Source organism: Misgurnus anguillicaudatus, chromosome 1 (assembly GCF_027580225.2).
Source record: "Misgurnus anguillicaudatus chromosome 1, ASM2758022v2, whole genome shotgun sequence".
NCBI lineage: Eukaryota > Metazoa > Chordata > Actinopteri > Cypriniformes > Cobitidae > Misgurnus > Misgurnus anguillicaudatus.
In genome coordinates, this window is record NC_073337.2 from 14,197,708 (window position 1) to 14,216,459 (window position 18,752).

Consider the following 18,752-nt stretch of genomic DNA (forward strand, 5'->3'; position numbering starts at 1 on the left):
AGCTATTACCTATCCGTAAAATAAAGTGCTACCAAACAACCCTAATGTATTTTATAAGTATTTTAGTTATTTTCAACCCTATTACTCTTCCTGAAATGAACTTTTATTGTTTATTGCTAGAAAATAACAATATCACAGAAATGAAGTTTTAAAACGGGTTTGAAACTGTACTTGCTCAAAATTTAGCAAGTGGGCGTGGTTTCAGCAATGACAGTGGACACGCCTCCGGCATTTGAGAGCAGAGAATCCTACTAAAGATTTTATTTACTTAATTTACGTTTTTTTAACGCATTTATTTGTGGTATGATAAACGCAGAACACATATTTAATATCGCGTTAAACTGACTTTAAAGGTTATGCACACAGTACTCGCAAAATTCTGCTGGGTTATTTTTTAACTCAATGCTGGACAAATAAACCTATGCTGTGTTTGTTGTTTCAGTGCAACTCATGGTTGGGTTAACAACAACCCAGCATGGGTTTATTTGTAACCCAACATGTGTTTTGTCTAGTATTTGCCCAGCATTGGGTTAAAAAACAACCCAAGCATAATTTATAGTATATTTCCTGGACTATTTGATGAAATATAGACTTTACTCAAAATCAAAAACACTTTCCTATTCCAGCTGTGTGTATCTGACTCTAAACTGTGCTCAAGCACTCGTATATTCCCAAGGCCCATGTTAAAAGTTTTATTGGTGGGCCCCCTTTTCCCCTTGTACAATGTGTAGGTTATAGTATGTCCTCTTTAGGATACTGGGGATGTTTGTACCTACAACAGACAGCCCTGTATCAATAAGTCTCTTACAAGTTTCATGAAATCATATCACATTTTATAAACAAGAGCTGTATCCATATTGAGGTCACCCCCAAAAATAAAAGTGTCTCATCATTTACTCACAAAACATATTAAACCACTTAAGTCTGTTTGTGTTCAGCTAAAGTAATGAAGTCTTACAGTATACACCTGAAATGACATGAGGGTGAGTAAATTATGAGAGATTTTACATTTGTGGATGAACTTTTCCTTAAACATCTTTGTATTGATTAAGAAGTACTTACATCTATAAATAATCTTGCTAAACAAGAAGAATAACACGATGCTTCTACATAGTTTAATAAAATTCACAATGTCTCTATCAATGTTAAAACCAAACCTACGCCCTTAGCCTATGAAATGGCAACAAAGAAAGACAAGGAAGCTCGGCTTACCTGCTCTGAGGTAAACGTTATCTGAGAAACAAACAGACAGGAACAGAGATGACCAACAAATACACACAGACTTAACACACACACACTTGTAAAAATGTATGTGATGCTTTGTTTGATGATAACCAATCACAAATTTTCGTGGCTGCACTATATTAAGCCTCTGTACACACTATAAAATCTAATTAACGGTTAAAACTCACATTTGCTTTAAGGTGCCCAATTTAATTTAGTTAGGGTTTGGGTTAAATTACCTTTCTAAGTTTTTTCATAAACTATTTGATTAAACTTAAGAACAGGGAAGAACACACAGTCATCAAACCCTTAAATTGGGTGTTTAAATACAGTATAGTTATATTCATAATACTGTCACACTAGAAGAATAGCTTATTGAAAAATAAATTAATCATACAGACAAGTATTTTTAAAGCTATATACGTCTTATGAAAAAACTGATACACATATTTGCTTAATAGCGATATGAATTTAAAGTTTTGATAACAAACCTACACTGTAAAAATGAATTCAGCATTACATTTAAACAACTCAAGTCAATTCAACCTGCACTTTAAAGTTTTGACTTGTGATAAGTTGACATAATTTAGAAAAAACGTTGAAATTGTTTTACTTAATTTGTTAAGTTAAAGTAACTTAAAATATATATGTTGATATAATATCATTTTTACAGTGTACTTATTCACAGTTAGTGTTGCTAATGTACTGTTAAGAAAAAAAAAGCAATAATATTCTTATATATATCCTCATAAATTTTGTTTTTATGATGTCTCCACCCTGCAAAAAATTCTTTGCTGCCTTAATTTGTTGTTTAATCAACTCAGATTTACAAGTCACCTCAACTTACTACTATTTATCTTCACTACAGATGAGTTGCTTATAAAATACAGTTGAAAATAGTCAACTTCATTTTATAAATTGTAGCAACTCACCTCCAGTCAAGATAAACAACAGTTATTTTTACAAGTTAATGTGACTTGTAAATCTTAGTTGATTCAACAAAAACATTTTAAGGCAACAAAGATTTTTTTATAGTGCACTGTCTGCACTAATATGTGATTAGTGTAAAGATGCTTTGCAACAATGCAAAGCTGTGAAAAGCACTAAAAAATTTAGAGTTCAATTGAATGTCTTGAAATTGTACTTTTTCACATGTGCTAAAGATGGGATTATAGATATAGGCTTCTTAAGATAAAGTTAATCTTTTTGGCCAATTAACTTTTTTAACATTGATTTAAATGCACAAAAGGTTTAGGTTGTTTGTCACTTCCCTCAAATGCGAACCACCGGCAACAAGCAATGCCACAGAAACTTTTGCATTAAAGGGATAGTTCACCCAAAAATTAAAATTCTGTCATCATTTAATTACTCTCATGTTGTTACAAACCCGCATAAATGTATTTTTTCTGATGAACACGAAGAAAGATATTTGAGAAATGTTTGTAACCAAACTGTTTGTGGACCCCATTCACTTCCATAGTAGGAAAAAATAATACTATGGAAGTAAATAGGGTCCACGATTGGTTTGGTTACAAACATTTCTCAAAATATCTTTCTTTGTGTTTATCAGAACTATGAAATTCATACAGGTTTGTAACAACATGAGGGCGAGTAAATGATGACAGAATTTTCATTTTTCAGTGAACTATCCATTTAATGCAGTAATTCTTAAAGTGTGGTCCACGGACCACTAGTGGTCCGCCAAACCCCCCAAGTGGTCCACCAAAAGATGACCTAAACTAGGCAAGTGTTTATACAAAATTATCACTCATTTAAGTAGATTTTTAATGCACTTGTGAAACTGTGATATCAGTTCTTGCCATTCTGTTTTAATAACGTAAAAGTGGATCAGTGGCTAAACCAAAGAGGAGTCAAAAGAAAAGATCAAGCGTCAACTGAAAGCAGCTAAAATCCACAGATCTATTAGTTTTGTAATGTACTAGTTTTTGTTTCATGTGTAAAATCCCTAATTTCATTGATTTTGGACATTAAGGGGAAAATTTACTATAGTTACAACCATAGACTTCATATACCCACCACCTCAGTTTTAAACATGTGCAGTTTGTTGTTCATATTATGCCGCAACTCATTTCACATTTACTTTTTTTTTTAATGAAATAAAATTCATATAATAATTTCTGAACATAACATTGCATTTGTGTTTAAAAAAATTAGTTTTTGACTTGAAACAGTTGCATATTAAACTTAAATTTAGCTTATCCTTCCTATTTTGTTGTTTTTTGGGGGCGTGTTAGAGTGGGATTCTGTTAGGTGGTCCTCAGAAAAAAATTGGAAGATAAAGTGGTCCTTGGGCTGAAAAAGTTTGAGAAACACTGCTTTAATGCAATGTAGCATTTAATCTGCATGACAATTAGGCATTCACTGCGCCAGCAAATCAAAGACCACGTGTTCATGGGATTGAACACACAATCTTTGATTTGCTAACGCAGCGAATGCCCAACTGTGCCTAATGCCTACTGATAGAAAGCATACCTTGAATGTATTGTAAGTCGCAGATACAAATTGATTGGTATAGTGATAGTCAAACATTATGTCGTTTGAGGACGCATGCAACATGACAGTGTCTTATTTTTGAAGTCACCACATATTAAAAACAGCTTAAAATGTAACTATAGGATGTAATAAGATGCTTACAAAAACAACCTATAAGACACTTTTCTGGAGGGCTTGCTAGAATCAACACCACTGCAACTGAACGGCAAACTTTGCGAAACAACATTTACTGTCAATTAATAATTGGCCACGGCTGTATTTATCCACATTTACACTAAGGGCTCTATCTTACACCCGGCGCAATGCAGCGCATTGCGCGACGCAAGTGTCTTTCGCTAGTTTCCACCCTAATTTTCACGTTTAGCGCCGCGTTGTTTAAATAGCAAATGCATTTGCGCCCCCTTTGCGCCCATGGGCGTTCTGGTCTGAAAAACGAGGTGTGTTCAGGCGCATTGTTGGCGCGTTGCTATTTTGAGGCAACTAAAATAGACTACGCCATTGACCAACAAAAACCTGGTCTAAAGTCTAAAGTCAATGGTGCAATATGTTTTATGTTATTTAAAGAGCGCATTAGTAATATGCGCCTATAAACGGGAGGACAACGCGGGTTTGCTTATCACAAAGTGCATAAATGCGCAGCAGCACAAAAATGCTTTTAAATATGAAAGATTAAAGGATTGAATTTAAGAGATTATTATTGAGTCTCTTGGACATATTTATAAATGAGGACTGATTATGAGATGTTAGAAGGCGCAAAGAGCTGCTTTACCTGCAGCCTGATAAGTAAATAAATGCTTTGCTTTAAACAAATGCGTCTGTTTTTAAATGTTTTTTTTAATGCTACCTCACGGATTTATTGTATATGATGTAGGCCTACCTGTGGATATGGCGAGATGAGAAACATTTGTAAGTAATGCTTTAAAAAAACTCTTTGCTAAAAAAACCGCTGTCCAAAGTGCTGAAACGAACGTGAGGAGAGCCGTTTGTAAATTCTTTATCTCCTGTTTGTTACAAATAAAGTATTTTTAGAGTACAAACCTTATCTTACATACTTGTAAATTATGTTTTGATGATATTGGATAGCCATATATTTAAAGCAATTACAAGCCTGCTTTTTACTTCCATGACTAAAAGAAAACGGGTTTTAAAGGTTTTAATAAAAAAATAACAATTTAAATATAAGGGAAAAACAACACAATTATTTAACATTAATCTTAAACTGGGGATCTTCTTCCTCCGCTTAGTTTTTCAGTTTATAAAGTCCGTCATCTAAATAGGGTTTAGACATAGCGCCAGCGCAACTTGCTTTTAAAGGGAATGAGAGCTGTGACTCTCATTATTTACTGCACGTTACGCCCAAAATACTCCCATTACAATAGGACCAACCCTTTTCGACCATGCGCTCGGCGCAAAAACGATTTTTCCCGTCGTTAAATTAGCAAAAGTGGATTCGGACACGCCCATTTAGACGTTGCGCTGTGCGCTTTAGACAATGCGCTTAGATCGTTAAAATAGGGCCCTATAACTGACTGCTTACATTACATGTATTATTTATTGTCCCACTATGCCATAAAAGAGTGTTGTTTAATTTAGAACAATATATTAAATGTTTTTAACAATGTACATTTTAAGGGTGAAGACGTCTAAGGTAGGAGAGACAAATACAAACGTGTTTAAAACTACTTGTGTTTAAGTCATTTTATGTTCGATCATTTATTTTTAGATACTAATTCTAATAGCTTTCTTAACCAAAAACTGTCCTAAAATGGCATATTTCATATAATTCTGCAGCATTTACTAAACATAAAAAGATCACCTTGGACACGCATGACTGTGTGAGGTTAAGTATATATTTGAAAACTACAGTGTGAATGCGCTACTGACGCATACCTTAGGTCTTAACACTGTCCATTATGACTTATAAATGTTTTGTAATAAAGTTATTCAATTACAATAGTGCTATCTAAGCCAACCAGCCCCATATGAATCAACAATGGGATTAGCCAAATTTCAGTTATACCTGTCTGTCAACCAAAATACATTTCCAGTCAAAATCTTTTTTTCTGATAAGATCAAAACCAGTATGGTCAGATTCTTCTAGGATATGTAAAAAAATTATTTTCCTTTAAAAACGATCTGTTCCTTTCTCATGATTTTCTGAATAGAGTGGTAACACAATCACATGAACAAATGAAACACAATCGAATAAGCCAAATGTTCGTAAAAAGAAATACATTATAATGTGTGTCTCAATAATCTGGTTACCCCATTTTAAGCCCTAAAGGCAGCCAACTGATACAGCATCTCCAAAATAAAAATTCTGTCACCATAAAACTTTCCAAAGCATACGACCTAAATCAAATATGGCAACAATAGAGTGCCGCAGGGATGATGTATTTTTGTAGCCAACCCTAAAAGTTAGCGGGACAGTGGTTCCCTCACTAAAAAGACCAATTATACTAAAATAAATAAATAAAATTAGACTTCAAAATTCCTAAAAGGCATGGCTCGAAATTGCGACTGTTTTGGTCGCATATGCGACCTTAAAATATATTTGGGAGCATTTTTGCGACTGCCTATTTTGTTGTGGTGTGACTTAATTTAGATTGACCAAATTTCTTTTCTAAGTTCTTGCGTTTAATGAAGAGCGAAGATTGGCTAATATGAATGTCAGTCATTCCTTGTTGCCGTGCTACGTTGGGGTACGCAAAGCGCGGAAATGTGAAAAAACAAACCACGAGCATGAAGAGAACAAGCCGACTACAGCCAATGTTACTACTGTATTAATTTATAACGACGGTCCGGATTTAAATGCAACTTCACCACCGGAAAATAAGCCTTAACGTTAAACCTTTCGGAGAGGGTGGCTTAAAGATTAAGAGTGGCTCCGCTATGAAAATGGATCGATGTTACTGTGTTTACAGTAAATCCTGTGAAACGGAGGTTGCAGGTAAAACAGCGTTGGTGGCGGAATCCACAAATTTTAAGCGCGAGACCTTGCTAAAACATGGCAAAAGTGCCAAAAACACAAGACGTGTCGTGACAAATGTGTTCATTATTAATGGAGACACCGACCTGTCTATCAAATAGTGTTTGATGATGTATGTGCGCATCCTGCTTGAGGGACATCCGACAAACATCCTTGTATTCCATGTTAAGGTGGAACACGAGAATGCTGATGGTATGTTTTTAAAAACATTGCCTATTTAGTAGTAACAGCATCCTGGTAATGCAGTTATCAATACCAATATATTAGCCTTCTATATTAGGGTCACTTTTGTAATGTCACAATTAATCAGTGTTTTACGTGTTTGCTACATTTTCTATTTAATCATAATTATGTTACCTGTAATTGTTAAATAATTATTGCTGCTATATTATTTAAACAGCATTTGGGTATTATTTTAGGAACCTATGCAGCAAAAAAAGACCAAAATCCTGGCCATAGGATGTGTAAAGCCCAGTTGTGGTGTTTAATTTTTTAATAAAATAAATCTATTAACTTATACATTGTAGTTGTGGTGCTTCATAATTTTTGGATGAGTGCGCCTACATTTTTGCTGGTGCTCCTAACTCTTTAAAGTTGGGAGCACCAGTGCTACCAAATAAAAAAGTTAATTTTAAGCTCTGAAATGTATGTTCATAAAAAATTCATTAAGTGTCATAAACTTTTGTTAAACACAGAGCTTATTTTTTGCAATAATCCAAAGGTCAATGGGAAAAATGAATGGACTTTTAGCGAGGGAACCCAGTGTGCCGCCAACTTCTGGGTGCTGGCCCTGCAGCACTCTATTAAGGAACTGGTTCTTGTATGTCATGTGCTTTATGATGTCATAGCATATTGCACAAGACACGTAAGAACCAATGAGAACGTTCCGCCATATTTGATTTGTGCTGTGAAACGTGATCTGTTTGGATTTTGAGATAAATAGATTTTCTAAGGGTTAAATATCCTTTACTTTTCCTCTTACATAGTCTTATGCTGCATACACACCAAATGCGGAGCATCGCCTTCCTTCCTCTAGATTTCTCGCGGGATATATTTGATGAATTTTCCACTTCACCTGGAATATTTTCAAATCACATGGAAACGCGTTTGAGGCAAATAACGCTTGTAACACGGAAAGCCAGCTAGATACCAGGGTGTCATATTGAAATCAAACAATGTGTTTGAAATTATAACAACAATGTGTAAACATCACAGAAATTTAAAGTTAAAGTTTGTAATGTATAAAACACATGTGAAGAACTAGCCCAGCACAGCAAGTGGCCCGAAACTTTATACGTTACGCACTAGGCCTGAAACCTGTTTTATGGCATCCATAAGACATCTGGCTCCACAGGAATTAAATGGCTTACTGTGCCACTTACAACACGAATGGAGAAAACCTTCCAAAAAGATCGTCATAACGGGCCTTCGCATCAGTAGCTGACTGACTTAATAACCTGATGTTAAGCTGTTGACAAGCTGCAGTGTAAAATTATTTTTAACCCTGTTGGAGGCCCTTGTGTAAGCAAGTATAGTTTAACTGCACCACAATACCGCAATGGATGCACTTAAGCCTAAATTGGTCATAACTGTGGCCTGGGGTGTTAGGTCACAACTTTAAGTCTGTATACTTTCTGGAAATTGCTGTATGCAGTATTACAAACAAATATTATATTATTTGTTTTCTAATAGTTTAAAAGGTCTACTTAACGTATTTTTTTACAATGTAAAATCAACTGTACACAGACTGATATGTCCAATAATTTTAATATATAATAGTCTGTTCTAATGTACAGCAATGAATCTGCTTTTTGGGGTAATAAAATATTAACCAAATAGAGTACACACAAACCAAATTATTAGTTGATCTCCCATGATTTTGCCAACTCCTACCCTATTCACCAACCTGACCTAACCCAACCCTTAGTAGATTTTGGTAATTCACTCAGACTTTGCAGCTGTAACAAATAGGGATGCTATCCGATCGATCCGCCGAATCAGTGATATCGGGCATTGTATCATGAAGACAACCAGGGGTGTCATGCACCAATTTTTTTTAAAGGGGGCACAGTGTGCACAGCTCACAGAAATGTGTGCATACACAGACATCAAACGGAATATTATAGAGCTTTCAGTCTTTTCCATGGCACTTACATTTTTAACAATTTGAGCTTCATGCAAAAACCTCCAAAATAAAAGTGTTGACTAACTTTTATATCAAATACTATTTAATCAGAATAATGACATATTGGCATCATATTAACATATGAAACGGCATGTTTTGTTTATTTACGTTTTGTTTAATGACTTGTTTAATTGTGTCATTAATGCAATTTGCACAACAACTCCATTATTCTATAAAATTTATGTAATTTTAAATCCCTAAAGTAAACAACGCAAAGAGCTTATGAGCGCGTTCAGACGCTGATGACGTCTGCGACTGCGCTCGCTGACTGCAGCGCCTGCCGCCAGAATAAAGTATGTAACATGATCAAAATGGCAAACATCTTTGAAAAGTGACAAGGATGCAGCACAGAATTGATAATATTGTGCATATGAAACAGATTAAAAGACAAGTAACAGATTAAAGGCGGAGTCCATGATGTTTGAAAGCCAATGTTGATATTTGAAATCACCTAAACAAACACGCCCCTACCCCAATAGAATCTGGACCTTCTGTTGATAGACCCGCCCCACACATACGCAACCCGGCATTTGATTTGATTTTATTGGCTATAAGTGTGTTTTGGTAGTCGGCCCGTCTCCTTTTCCAACGCGTTTTTCAAACATCGTGGACTCCGCCTTTAATGGACGCTTCTTTGATTTTAAGGTTGCATGCAAAATCCATTTTGCTCAAAAAACTGAGTGCCCCCTCAGTTTGAATGGGCATGACGCCTCCGAAGACAACAAATTGGTACTCGATATCGGCTGCAAATATCCTGATCAGAGCATCCCTAGTAACAAATGCTATTTTAAAAGGTATGGTAATGGTAACAATTTACAGCGATGTTCCATTTGTTAACATTAGTTAACTACATGAATTAACAAGATTAAACAATACTTTTTAAATAATTAAATTAACAATAATTTACTCAGTGATGCATAGATCATGATGTTTCGTGGCTGATTTTGGTTGCCGAATTTTTATAAGCAAATTGGCCGTTTCCGTTGGTACATTTTTTCTTTAAACAACAGACAGGAAAGTCTGAAAAAGTATTTACTTGTTACAGGCTTAACTGGCTTTAACCATTTGAAATTGGAAGCAATAACTGCATTTTAAGCACAATGATCAAAGATACTTGTGGCATCAGAAGTTGTTTTTACTTTAAATTAGATTTAATTGTTCTAACTTCCCTATCTCACGGCAAGTGTTATAGTCACAAAAAATTGTATTCATTTATTTGTGCTATTGACATGATTTTCTACAGTTTTTCGTGCCCCTGGATGTGGCACAGAGCACAAATTTCTAGACCCGTGGCACGACTTTCTTTATCTTGTAATTTTATTTTATTTTTTCTCATTGTTTTTCCTATTTTAAAATCATTGTCGCTTGGGGTTAGGGTTAGATTCGGGGTTTGCGTTAGGATGTAATACTATTTCTAGAAATTCGTGCTGTGTGCCACAAAAAAACATTCATGCTCCAGGGGCACAAAAAACAGCAGAAATTTGTGTCAATAGCACGAATACATCAACTGAAAGTTTTGTGACTATATCACGAATTTCCGTGAGATTGGGTTGAATGTACTATTACATTATATTGTAATAATTTTCCATAATTTCAGGATTTAAAGGTAAAAACAAAGTGGTCTGACTTCAGCTTTGTAAAAATAGCTCAAAATAAAACAGCTGCACATAGCAAAACCACCAGACGGGGTGAATAAAAGCACAAATTCATTCACTTATAGTAGATGGCAAACAGCAGAAATACAGCAGTTAACAGGGTTACCCTTTAACAAAGCAGCCATGTGTGGGTACAAACAGTGCTTTATCAGGCATTATACTAAAATAAAACAAATAGAAAACACAATCGAGATTTTTGTACGAAAGCGTTTTAGGGAGCAAAAAAAAAACGTCCAGTTCTTCTGAATTATGGCTGGTCGATTGGTGTATCTCGCATTCATTAATGTTAGTTAACCTTTAGCAATTCATTTTCAATTAAAATAAGTCGCATCTGTTAACACAACAAACTCACTCAAAAACAAACAAACAAAAAAAGCGATGAACAACTGTAACATTAATTTACAAAAGACAATAAATGTATTGTTCATTGTTAGTTCATGTTAGCTAATAAACAACTTAACAAATAGAAACTTAACATTACCAAAGGGTTACCAGCAAAACGTATATGGCGCTCATATTGGAGGACATCTATTGAGGGATTATTCAAACAAGATGAGTGTTTCCATACAACTTTGCATTGTTTGTTCAGTTGAATAAAACCATTTGTGCTGTTTATCAAAACAAACAAGACATGGTTGGTGAAATAAGAGAAGAAATATGAGGTGTGGGTTTGGACATTTGGAATTTGTTTAGAAGCACTGTTCAAGCATGTACTTAATCTGACTTTGAATAGACGTACGTATTTGAATGCATTGCTCGTCTTTACATTCGTGCCTTACCTTCAGGTGGTTGAAGCGTTTTGTTGTTCTGAGCGCACCAACCGACAGGATGAAGTTCGGCTGTCATGATATCGCACCAGAAGTCCGCCTTGCGGTCTTCGCCATAGCCACAGTAGCGTAACAATAGCAACTGACCACATGTGGTTATGATAGTAGCCACCCAGTATGTATCCTGGCTGCCTTTATTGGCTACTTCAAGCTTCATTCCAGGCTGAAAGCTGCTTTGAAGACTGATCTCCACCTGTACGGTCCAATTACAGTTTTCTATGAGGTTTAGCAAACTTTTAAGCATGCAGTTACACTTGTGTAGGACGCATCCTTTCGTGCCCCCACCAAAGAAAATTCAGACTTACAAACAATCTCTAACTTAGAATTTAACTTAAACAAAACATGTTTAATTATACAGTATTGGTTAGTTGCCTTAGTTTTCTAATTACAAAATTGATGAAAAATTAATATATTTCATCAAAAGTCATTAAACTGGTGCACTTTTGGCACTATCTCTCTGTCCCCCAGAGGGTCACGCCCCCAGTTGAGATCTGCTGGGTTAGGGAACGAAAAAGAATATAAAATTTGTACAGTATAAAAACCATAATGTCTATGGGGGTCCTCATAAACCTACATTATTCAAGTGTGTGTGTGTATTCTTACATGTCTGAAGGAAGTGTGGGGTGCGGCAGTGGCTCCAGTGTACTCGAGATACTCCTCCCAATTAAAATCCACCTCCTCCTCCACACAATCCATGACTGGTAGGAGACAGACAAAGAGTAATATGTGCATGTTAAACAGGGACATTAAAGATGTTTTTATGGCTGGGTATTAGGCTAAGTATGTGAATGCAAATGCTACTAGCTCAATTTCATGCCATCAAGCTCGATTTGCCTTTCAAAAAGCAATAGTGCACTTTATAACCTAACATATGGTGCATTTTTAGAGCTCGTTCAATTTCTGTTTATGATAGTTGCGCAAGATAAAGGAATTGTTTACCCAAATGTTTTTGGATATACACAATAAATATTAAAATATATAATAAATATATAAAAAATAATATACAGATATATTTAATAAAAGTGGTTCATATGGAAGGCCATTTACCATTTCACTAAAGCAAATTCTACGCAAAAATATTTTATCTTTCATTTTTAAAGATAAAATGAAATTATTTATTATTTATTTTCATTTTCAAGGTGATAATGCATCTTCCCTGTCAAAAGAAATTCAATTGATGATTTGTCATTTTTTTCACTACAACCTCAAGGCAAGACTGCCAATATTAAAATTTAAAGGCAAACATGAAAAAGATTATTTAATTTTTATCAATAATTTTATTCATGCTTTTTTCCATGCGATATTATCAACAAAAATCTAATTCAAATGTAAAGTTCATTGTCATGTTCTCATGTCATGCTTTTGTTTCCATTGTCATTTTCAAAGTCAGCTTGTATGCAAATTCTATGTTAATCAGTGGGTGGGGTTTACTTGCTCATGTAATGGAGAGTGTCTGAGGCAGTGTTGCCAACTTGGCAATGTGCGAATTCTCAACTCAATGTACAGAGGCCAAGAGAGATGCACATTTCTCTGAAAAAGCTAGACCTGGCATGTGTAGCAACACAGAATGTGTACAGATGTAAAGCTAAGGTTCATCCAAACAGCTGCTAGACTTGTCGTTAGTCGCTTTTTTGTAGAAAAACATCGATAAAGGTGTCTGTAAGTAACCAAACTCACAATAGAGTTGCTAAGTTTGCAACACTGCCTCAGACACGCTCAGTTATGTGAGCAAGTAAACTCCACCCACTTATTTACATAGAATTTGCATACAAGTTGACTTTGAAAATGAAAACCATGAAATGAAAGAAAACATAAAATAAAAAGTGAACCACATTTTAATTAGATTTTGTCACTATTATGGTGACTGCCACTATTCACTGTCAAATCATAAATTGTGTTTTATTTTTCAATTATTTTTTGAAAATTAAAATAGAGAATAAAATAATTTCATTTATTTTATTTTTTTAATTTTGGCACATATTTTGCTTACAGTTCTCTAAAATAAAATGGTAAATCTGGTTTTAATTGTAATATTTCTCATTAATTAATTAATTTTTAAATTGGCAGGAAAAAACTTTCATGCGATATTCCAAGCTTTCTGAAGTTTATACAACAGCGCACCATGTCTGAGACTGCTACCATAAGAAGATAAATGGCACAAATAGCTAGTGGTTGGCCATTTTAAACTCAGCATAATATCAAAATGGACTCTTTTTGCTTTTTTTAAATGCATGTTTCTGTTTTTGAAAATTTCATGAAAATAATAAAGTAATAAGTAAACCTGAAATGACTTTGATTCTCGCTTGAAATCACCAAACCTCTCCCCTCCAAAAACCTGCCTCCATTCTGCTATGCTCATTTTTCACAATCCAATCTTCTATAGATGGAATTGTTGTTCTACCCAGGAATGTGTTACATTACAGAAGTTAAATGGGTTGTGAATGTTGTGAAGTTTGACGTCTATGCCATTGACATTTAAAGGTAACTTCATAGGTCATTTATCTCATAGACGTGACGTTTCAAATAAAAAATCCAACTGGATGGAAAAGTTTGCTACGTTTTTCCCATGAGTCAGTGCTGGACATTGATTTAAAAAAAACCCTATCAGAATGATTCATGACAAAACAATCAGTTATCTAATACACAGGAACAGTAGTTAAAGCAAGAAAATCTAGAAAAATACAGTGAGTAAAGCCTGCACAATTTGATGTATTTTTATGTTGCCTTCCAAGGCACTATTGCTCAAAACAAGAATGCTGGGTTGTTTGTTCTAACCCACTGTTGTTGTTACTTATAATACCCTTATATTTCACATCTAAAATACTGGTATAGCTCCAAAATATATATACGATTGATTTTCTTTCTTGGTTGTATTGAAGTTAGCGTTGTATTGGTTGGATGAATTATTTACTGGAAACCAGTGGACTTAAGTTAATGTCCCAAATTTTACACACATAGAAATAAGCGTATATGTACACTTCCTAAAAGGTTCTTTCCTGAGCTATATGGATCCATAAAAAAACTTTAACATCTGAATCTTTCTGTTGCATACTTTGTAGTGAAAGTTCTAGAGGCTATAATGCGCGACCGGTTTTTACCACTCATTTGCACGACGCCACAATCATTTTATGTTACCATGCGCTTATTTACTCTAATGATGGGTCTGTGCAGCCCCAGGTAATGTTAAACACAACTTAAGACAGCTCACTCATTTCAAATGTGGTCACCTTATGGTACTACATTGTGTTAATCCGGACCTGCCAGAAATAGTACATCTGTGGCGTGGTTGTGAAGAACGTTTTTAGCACCTTTATTTTATTACTGTAAATTGTACTGCTGATGCCGGTAAGATGACTAGTAATTTAGAAGTCATCCAAGTGAATTTGAATAGGTCTATTCTGCTCTCTTATTGGCTGTGATTTGCATCGTACGCCCTTTTGATGTCTTCATAGAGTCTTGTATGTGAGTAACTGATAGCAGTGATGATATTCTTCAAAGATTAAAAGGATAGTCTACCTAAAAATGTAAATTCTGTCATAATTTTTTTTTTCAAAACCTGTATGAGTTTCTTTATTCTGTCGAACACAAACGAAGTTATTTTGATAAATAATGGTAAGCACACAGTTGATGGTACCCATTCTGTAGTAGGAAAAAACAAATACAATGGAAGTCAACTTTTGTTCTACTTTTGTGTTCAGTAGAAAAGGTTTTGGACAACATGAGGGTGAGTAAAGGATGACCAGAATTTTTACTTTTGGGTGAACTATCCCTTTAATGCTTGATGGTGTTGCCTCTGCTTCTATTGTCTCTAAAACTAAAACAGGATTTCAATTTAACACTATTTTCATTTTGGTTCAAACAACAACTGAAGGTTAGATGTCTGGCACCTCTTTTCCTCCTATTCATGTTTGCTTATGCTAATACATTGCAAAGAAGACCTTAATAAAACTAGGCATACTTTGCGACAACAGTACTTTTATTCTGTGGGAGTCCTGGTTTCAGATACAACTAAGAATGAGAAGTGCACTTTAACACTGAAACCACTTCCTTGCAAATGACTCACTCAATATTTGCCATGATGGCTGTGTATCATGTGTGTGTGTGTGTGTGTGTGTGTGTGTGTGTGTGTGTGTGTGTGTGTGTGTGTCTCTGTGTGTGTGTGTCAAACAACAGACCATTTCCTAAGAAAAAATGTAAGTGCTGTCAGTCTATCTGGCAGTGTTTGGATTACAAATGATGAGAAACGAAGCAGAAACCGAAATGATCAATTTGAGTTATGTGGCTTGCAAATGAAGAAAAGGTGTTCTGCAACGGTTCATAAGAATCTGCATCCAAGGCCCTGTCATAAAAAAATGCAATCCTTTTCTCGTGAACTCTTAAATTGTTACAATTTTACAGAGAGAAAAACATTGCAGAGGAAATTGTAATATCAATCATTTAATCATTGACAAAAACTAACTTAAATCTTATTAATTTGCAACTGTAACCAATATGGCGTATCTAATAAGAATATCAGATAAGATATAACACAAAAAAAGTTTTATACAAATACTTAATTTTGCCATTGTATTTCAGCATTAAAATACTGACTAAATAAAACTCCAGGACTGCATTGTGGGTTCTTTGCGGTTCAAACACAGTTGAGCATGTGGGTGGAAAGACACCTACAGACTGAAGTTGAAGGATTAAAGTGAATTATCATCCTTAATCTAATGTGGACTGTTTCAGAATAAATCCAGATTTTACGTAGGGTGTACTATCATTTAGCTCCGATTGAGCCAGATGCACTCTTTCGTGCTAATCTAGGACTTATTAAATTTTGGAAGGGGAATTAAAGGATTATGAGAGCACAATCGAGCACTGCGTTTCTTATTAAAATAAATGCCTCTCCCATTTGTCTCGGACACATTTCATAATCCATTTTAATCACAGAACCTGGAGACCGGGATTGTTAATCTGTCTATGATAAACTTTTTGTAGATTTCCTGATGACATCATCTAATAGTGTATTTGATGACTTCATCTCTCAAAACAAAGCAACATTTACAAAAAACTACCTGGTTAATTTCTCTTTACCATGGAAAGAAAGTAATAAAACCCCCACAACATCATTCAAAGGAAATACAACTTTGATGACCTTTCAAAATATTTAGTTCTGGTGATCTGACCATGCTGAATGTAACTGATGACCATATATTATAAACAGGCATAGCCTATATATCCTAAATGACAGCCTCTTCATTCTTTAAGGCAAGCACCATCACAATCTCACCCCACAGTTTCCTACATGGCTCTTATTCCCGTTTATCTGTTTATATCGCAAATCTTAGAACGTTTTATGGATTACGATGATATTGTGACGTCATCAGTGATGATAATAGGACCTACGTCACAATGAACTGTATATGTAAATCGCATCATTTAATCCGCAGAACAGGACAAGCGACGGACATTAGATCTTCGCGACCCTATAGGAAAAACTATCCGATTACCCTGCGACCTATCCCATAACATCACTCACTCACACCCCACATGAATGATTGCGTGCGTGCGACAGGGTGTATGTATTTAAGGATGCTTTAAATGTGGCTTCACGGTCTTTTACATGTTACGTAACAGGTGTCGTCGTGCGCGCATGGCCTTGCTCGTGCACTTACATTTTAACGTCAATGAAAAGTAGGCTACTGTCTTGCTCTACTGTGGATGTGGAGTGTGTTCAAATAGCAAGCCTTATCAAAGCGAACACACAGTCAAGCTATTATTCAGCACATTTTAACACGTGAGTAATCGATTGACATGCGTAAATGTCATTTGGTATCATGTAGATGAATTGCGTATTAACATGTTTAAAGCATGTTTTAAATACCTGTAGGTCTAATAAATGTAGAGTCTATACACAATAAAACCAGCGACATATAAAGAGACATAAACACCTCTTCTGGCCAGAATGGCCATTTACAGGAAAGAAAAATAAATAAATTGTCTTCATCAAACGTTTGGCTTTATTTTCCTTCATTATAAGCATAATTTAACCCACCCATATAAATGCATGAGTAAAACTCCAAATGCTTGTATTTAGCCGACAATTATATAAGCCTATTTATTTAATATATTATTTTTTATAAGGAAACGAAACGAACAATGGTTTGTGCATTCACCAAAGCTTTTACAGTTTTAATGACATTGTCCTTTCAAACTGGGTGAGGTTTTCGGCTTATCGTAAATTTAATACGTTTTATCATCGTTTTATTTCGGCATTATCAGTCAATACACTGCGCAGAATGCACAAAGCGAAACAGGAAATATAGTATGAGCATGTGTGTGTGCGTGACCGCGGATACACTACTGTACTTCACACACTCTGAAGTATTGCAGCGGAAAAAAACTCCACAGACGTCACCAAACTACAACTTTAAATTTAATTCATTAAAGCACGTCCAGGTGCAGTGAAAGAAACTAAAACCGGACGCGTAATCGACGCGGTTTTATTTTTTCCTTCTTCAAAGGTTTTGCATGGCAGTTTTAACACACCTTAACCCGCCATGTTGAGAGTGGATTTGACACATGAGGAACGAGGATCTCGGCTCGGTTTAGCGCACCTGAATCACGTAAGAAGACCAGCTCGTGACGGTCAATAACGTTTACATAAACACCGTCCAACGGCGTTAACTTAAGCGTTGATATTAACGCGTCAACATTTTGTCCTTTCAAATCGAAAGGAGGTCAAATGGTAGTTGAAAATAAAGTCAATAGGAACACAGAGAGGGACGTTTTGAGGAAGAACGCGTTAACGAAAATATCTCATGTTACATAAATGTAATTTTCAGGGACATTTCCTAGATCGTAAATTTGTTTATCGGCAAAATCGAAACTACATTCGCTCAATTTTCGTGTAATATGTATAAAAATAACGCGATATCATTTGTCGGACCATTTCAACAACTCTTAAGCCGACTGCTACTGAATATTTCTGACTGTTACAAACAACCTCCAAATGTTTTTAATCAGGAAAAAGCGTCTCTATGCGGAAATTCGCGCAGAGAAGCGCGAGTTCGTGTAAACAACGGTCATCATTACTAAATGAAGTTCAAGCTGCTAATGTAGTTTTTACCTTATGCGAGTTTTTTCCGTCTATCTGAATTGAGTGCTCCGGTGATCTGGTTGAAGCAGGAGCGGTGTGTGTCCTGTGTGAGTGTGTGTGTGTCTCAGCTGAATACTCAAGTCCAATATGGCATCATCCCGCATCTGCGCATGTCTCAACATCTACAGATTATTTTCAAGCCGACTCCTTCATTGACCTTTACAGTTGCAAAATTTGTTCAGCCCATTATAAATAGAAATGGGCCCAAGCCTCCGCC

General features: G+C 35.4%; 1 protein-coding gene across 3 annotated transcripts in view; it reads right to left on the reverse strand.

Annotated features, from left to right (window-relative positions):
• sfmbt2 (Scm like with four mbt domains 2) overlaps nucleotides 1-18,752 on the reverse strand; it is a 63,818-nt gene extending 45,066 nt beyond the window's left edge. The window contains exons 1-4 of one of the 3 annotated variants that reach the window (XM_073866986.1): nucleotides 18,506-18,752; nucleotides 11,998-12,092; nucleotides 11,347-11,587; nucleotides 1,213-1,233 (exon numbers count right to left, since the gene is read on the reverse strand). In XM_073866986.1, coding sequence (XP_073723087.1) covers nucleotides 1,213-1,233; nucleotides 11,347-11,587; nucleotides 11,998-12,090 — 355 coding nt within the window. In that variant the 5' untranslated portion in view covers nucleotides 12,091-12,092; nucleotides 18,506-18,752. The remainder of the gene's footprint in view (nucleotides 1-1,212; nucleotides 1,234-11,346; nucleotides 11,588-11,997; nucleotides 12,093-18,505) is intronic. The other 2 variants (XM_073866983.1, XM_073866988.1) reach the window with 2 other exon arrangements.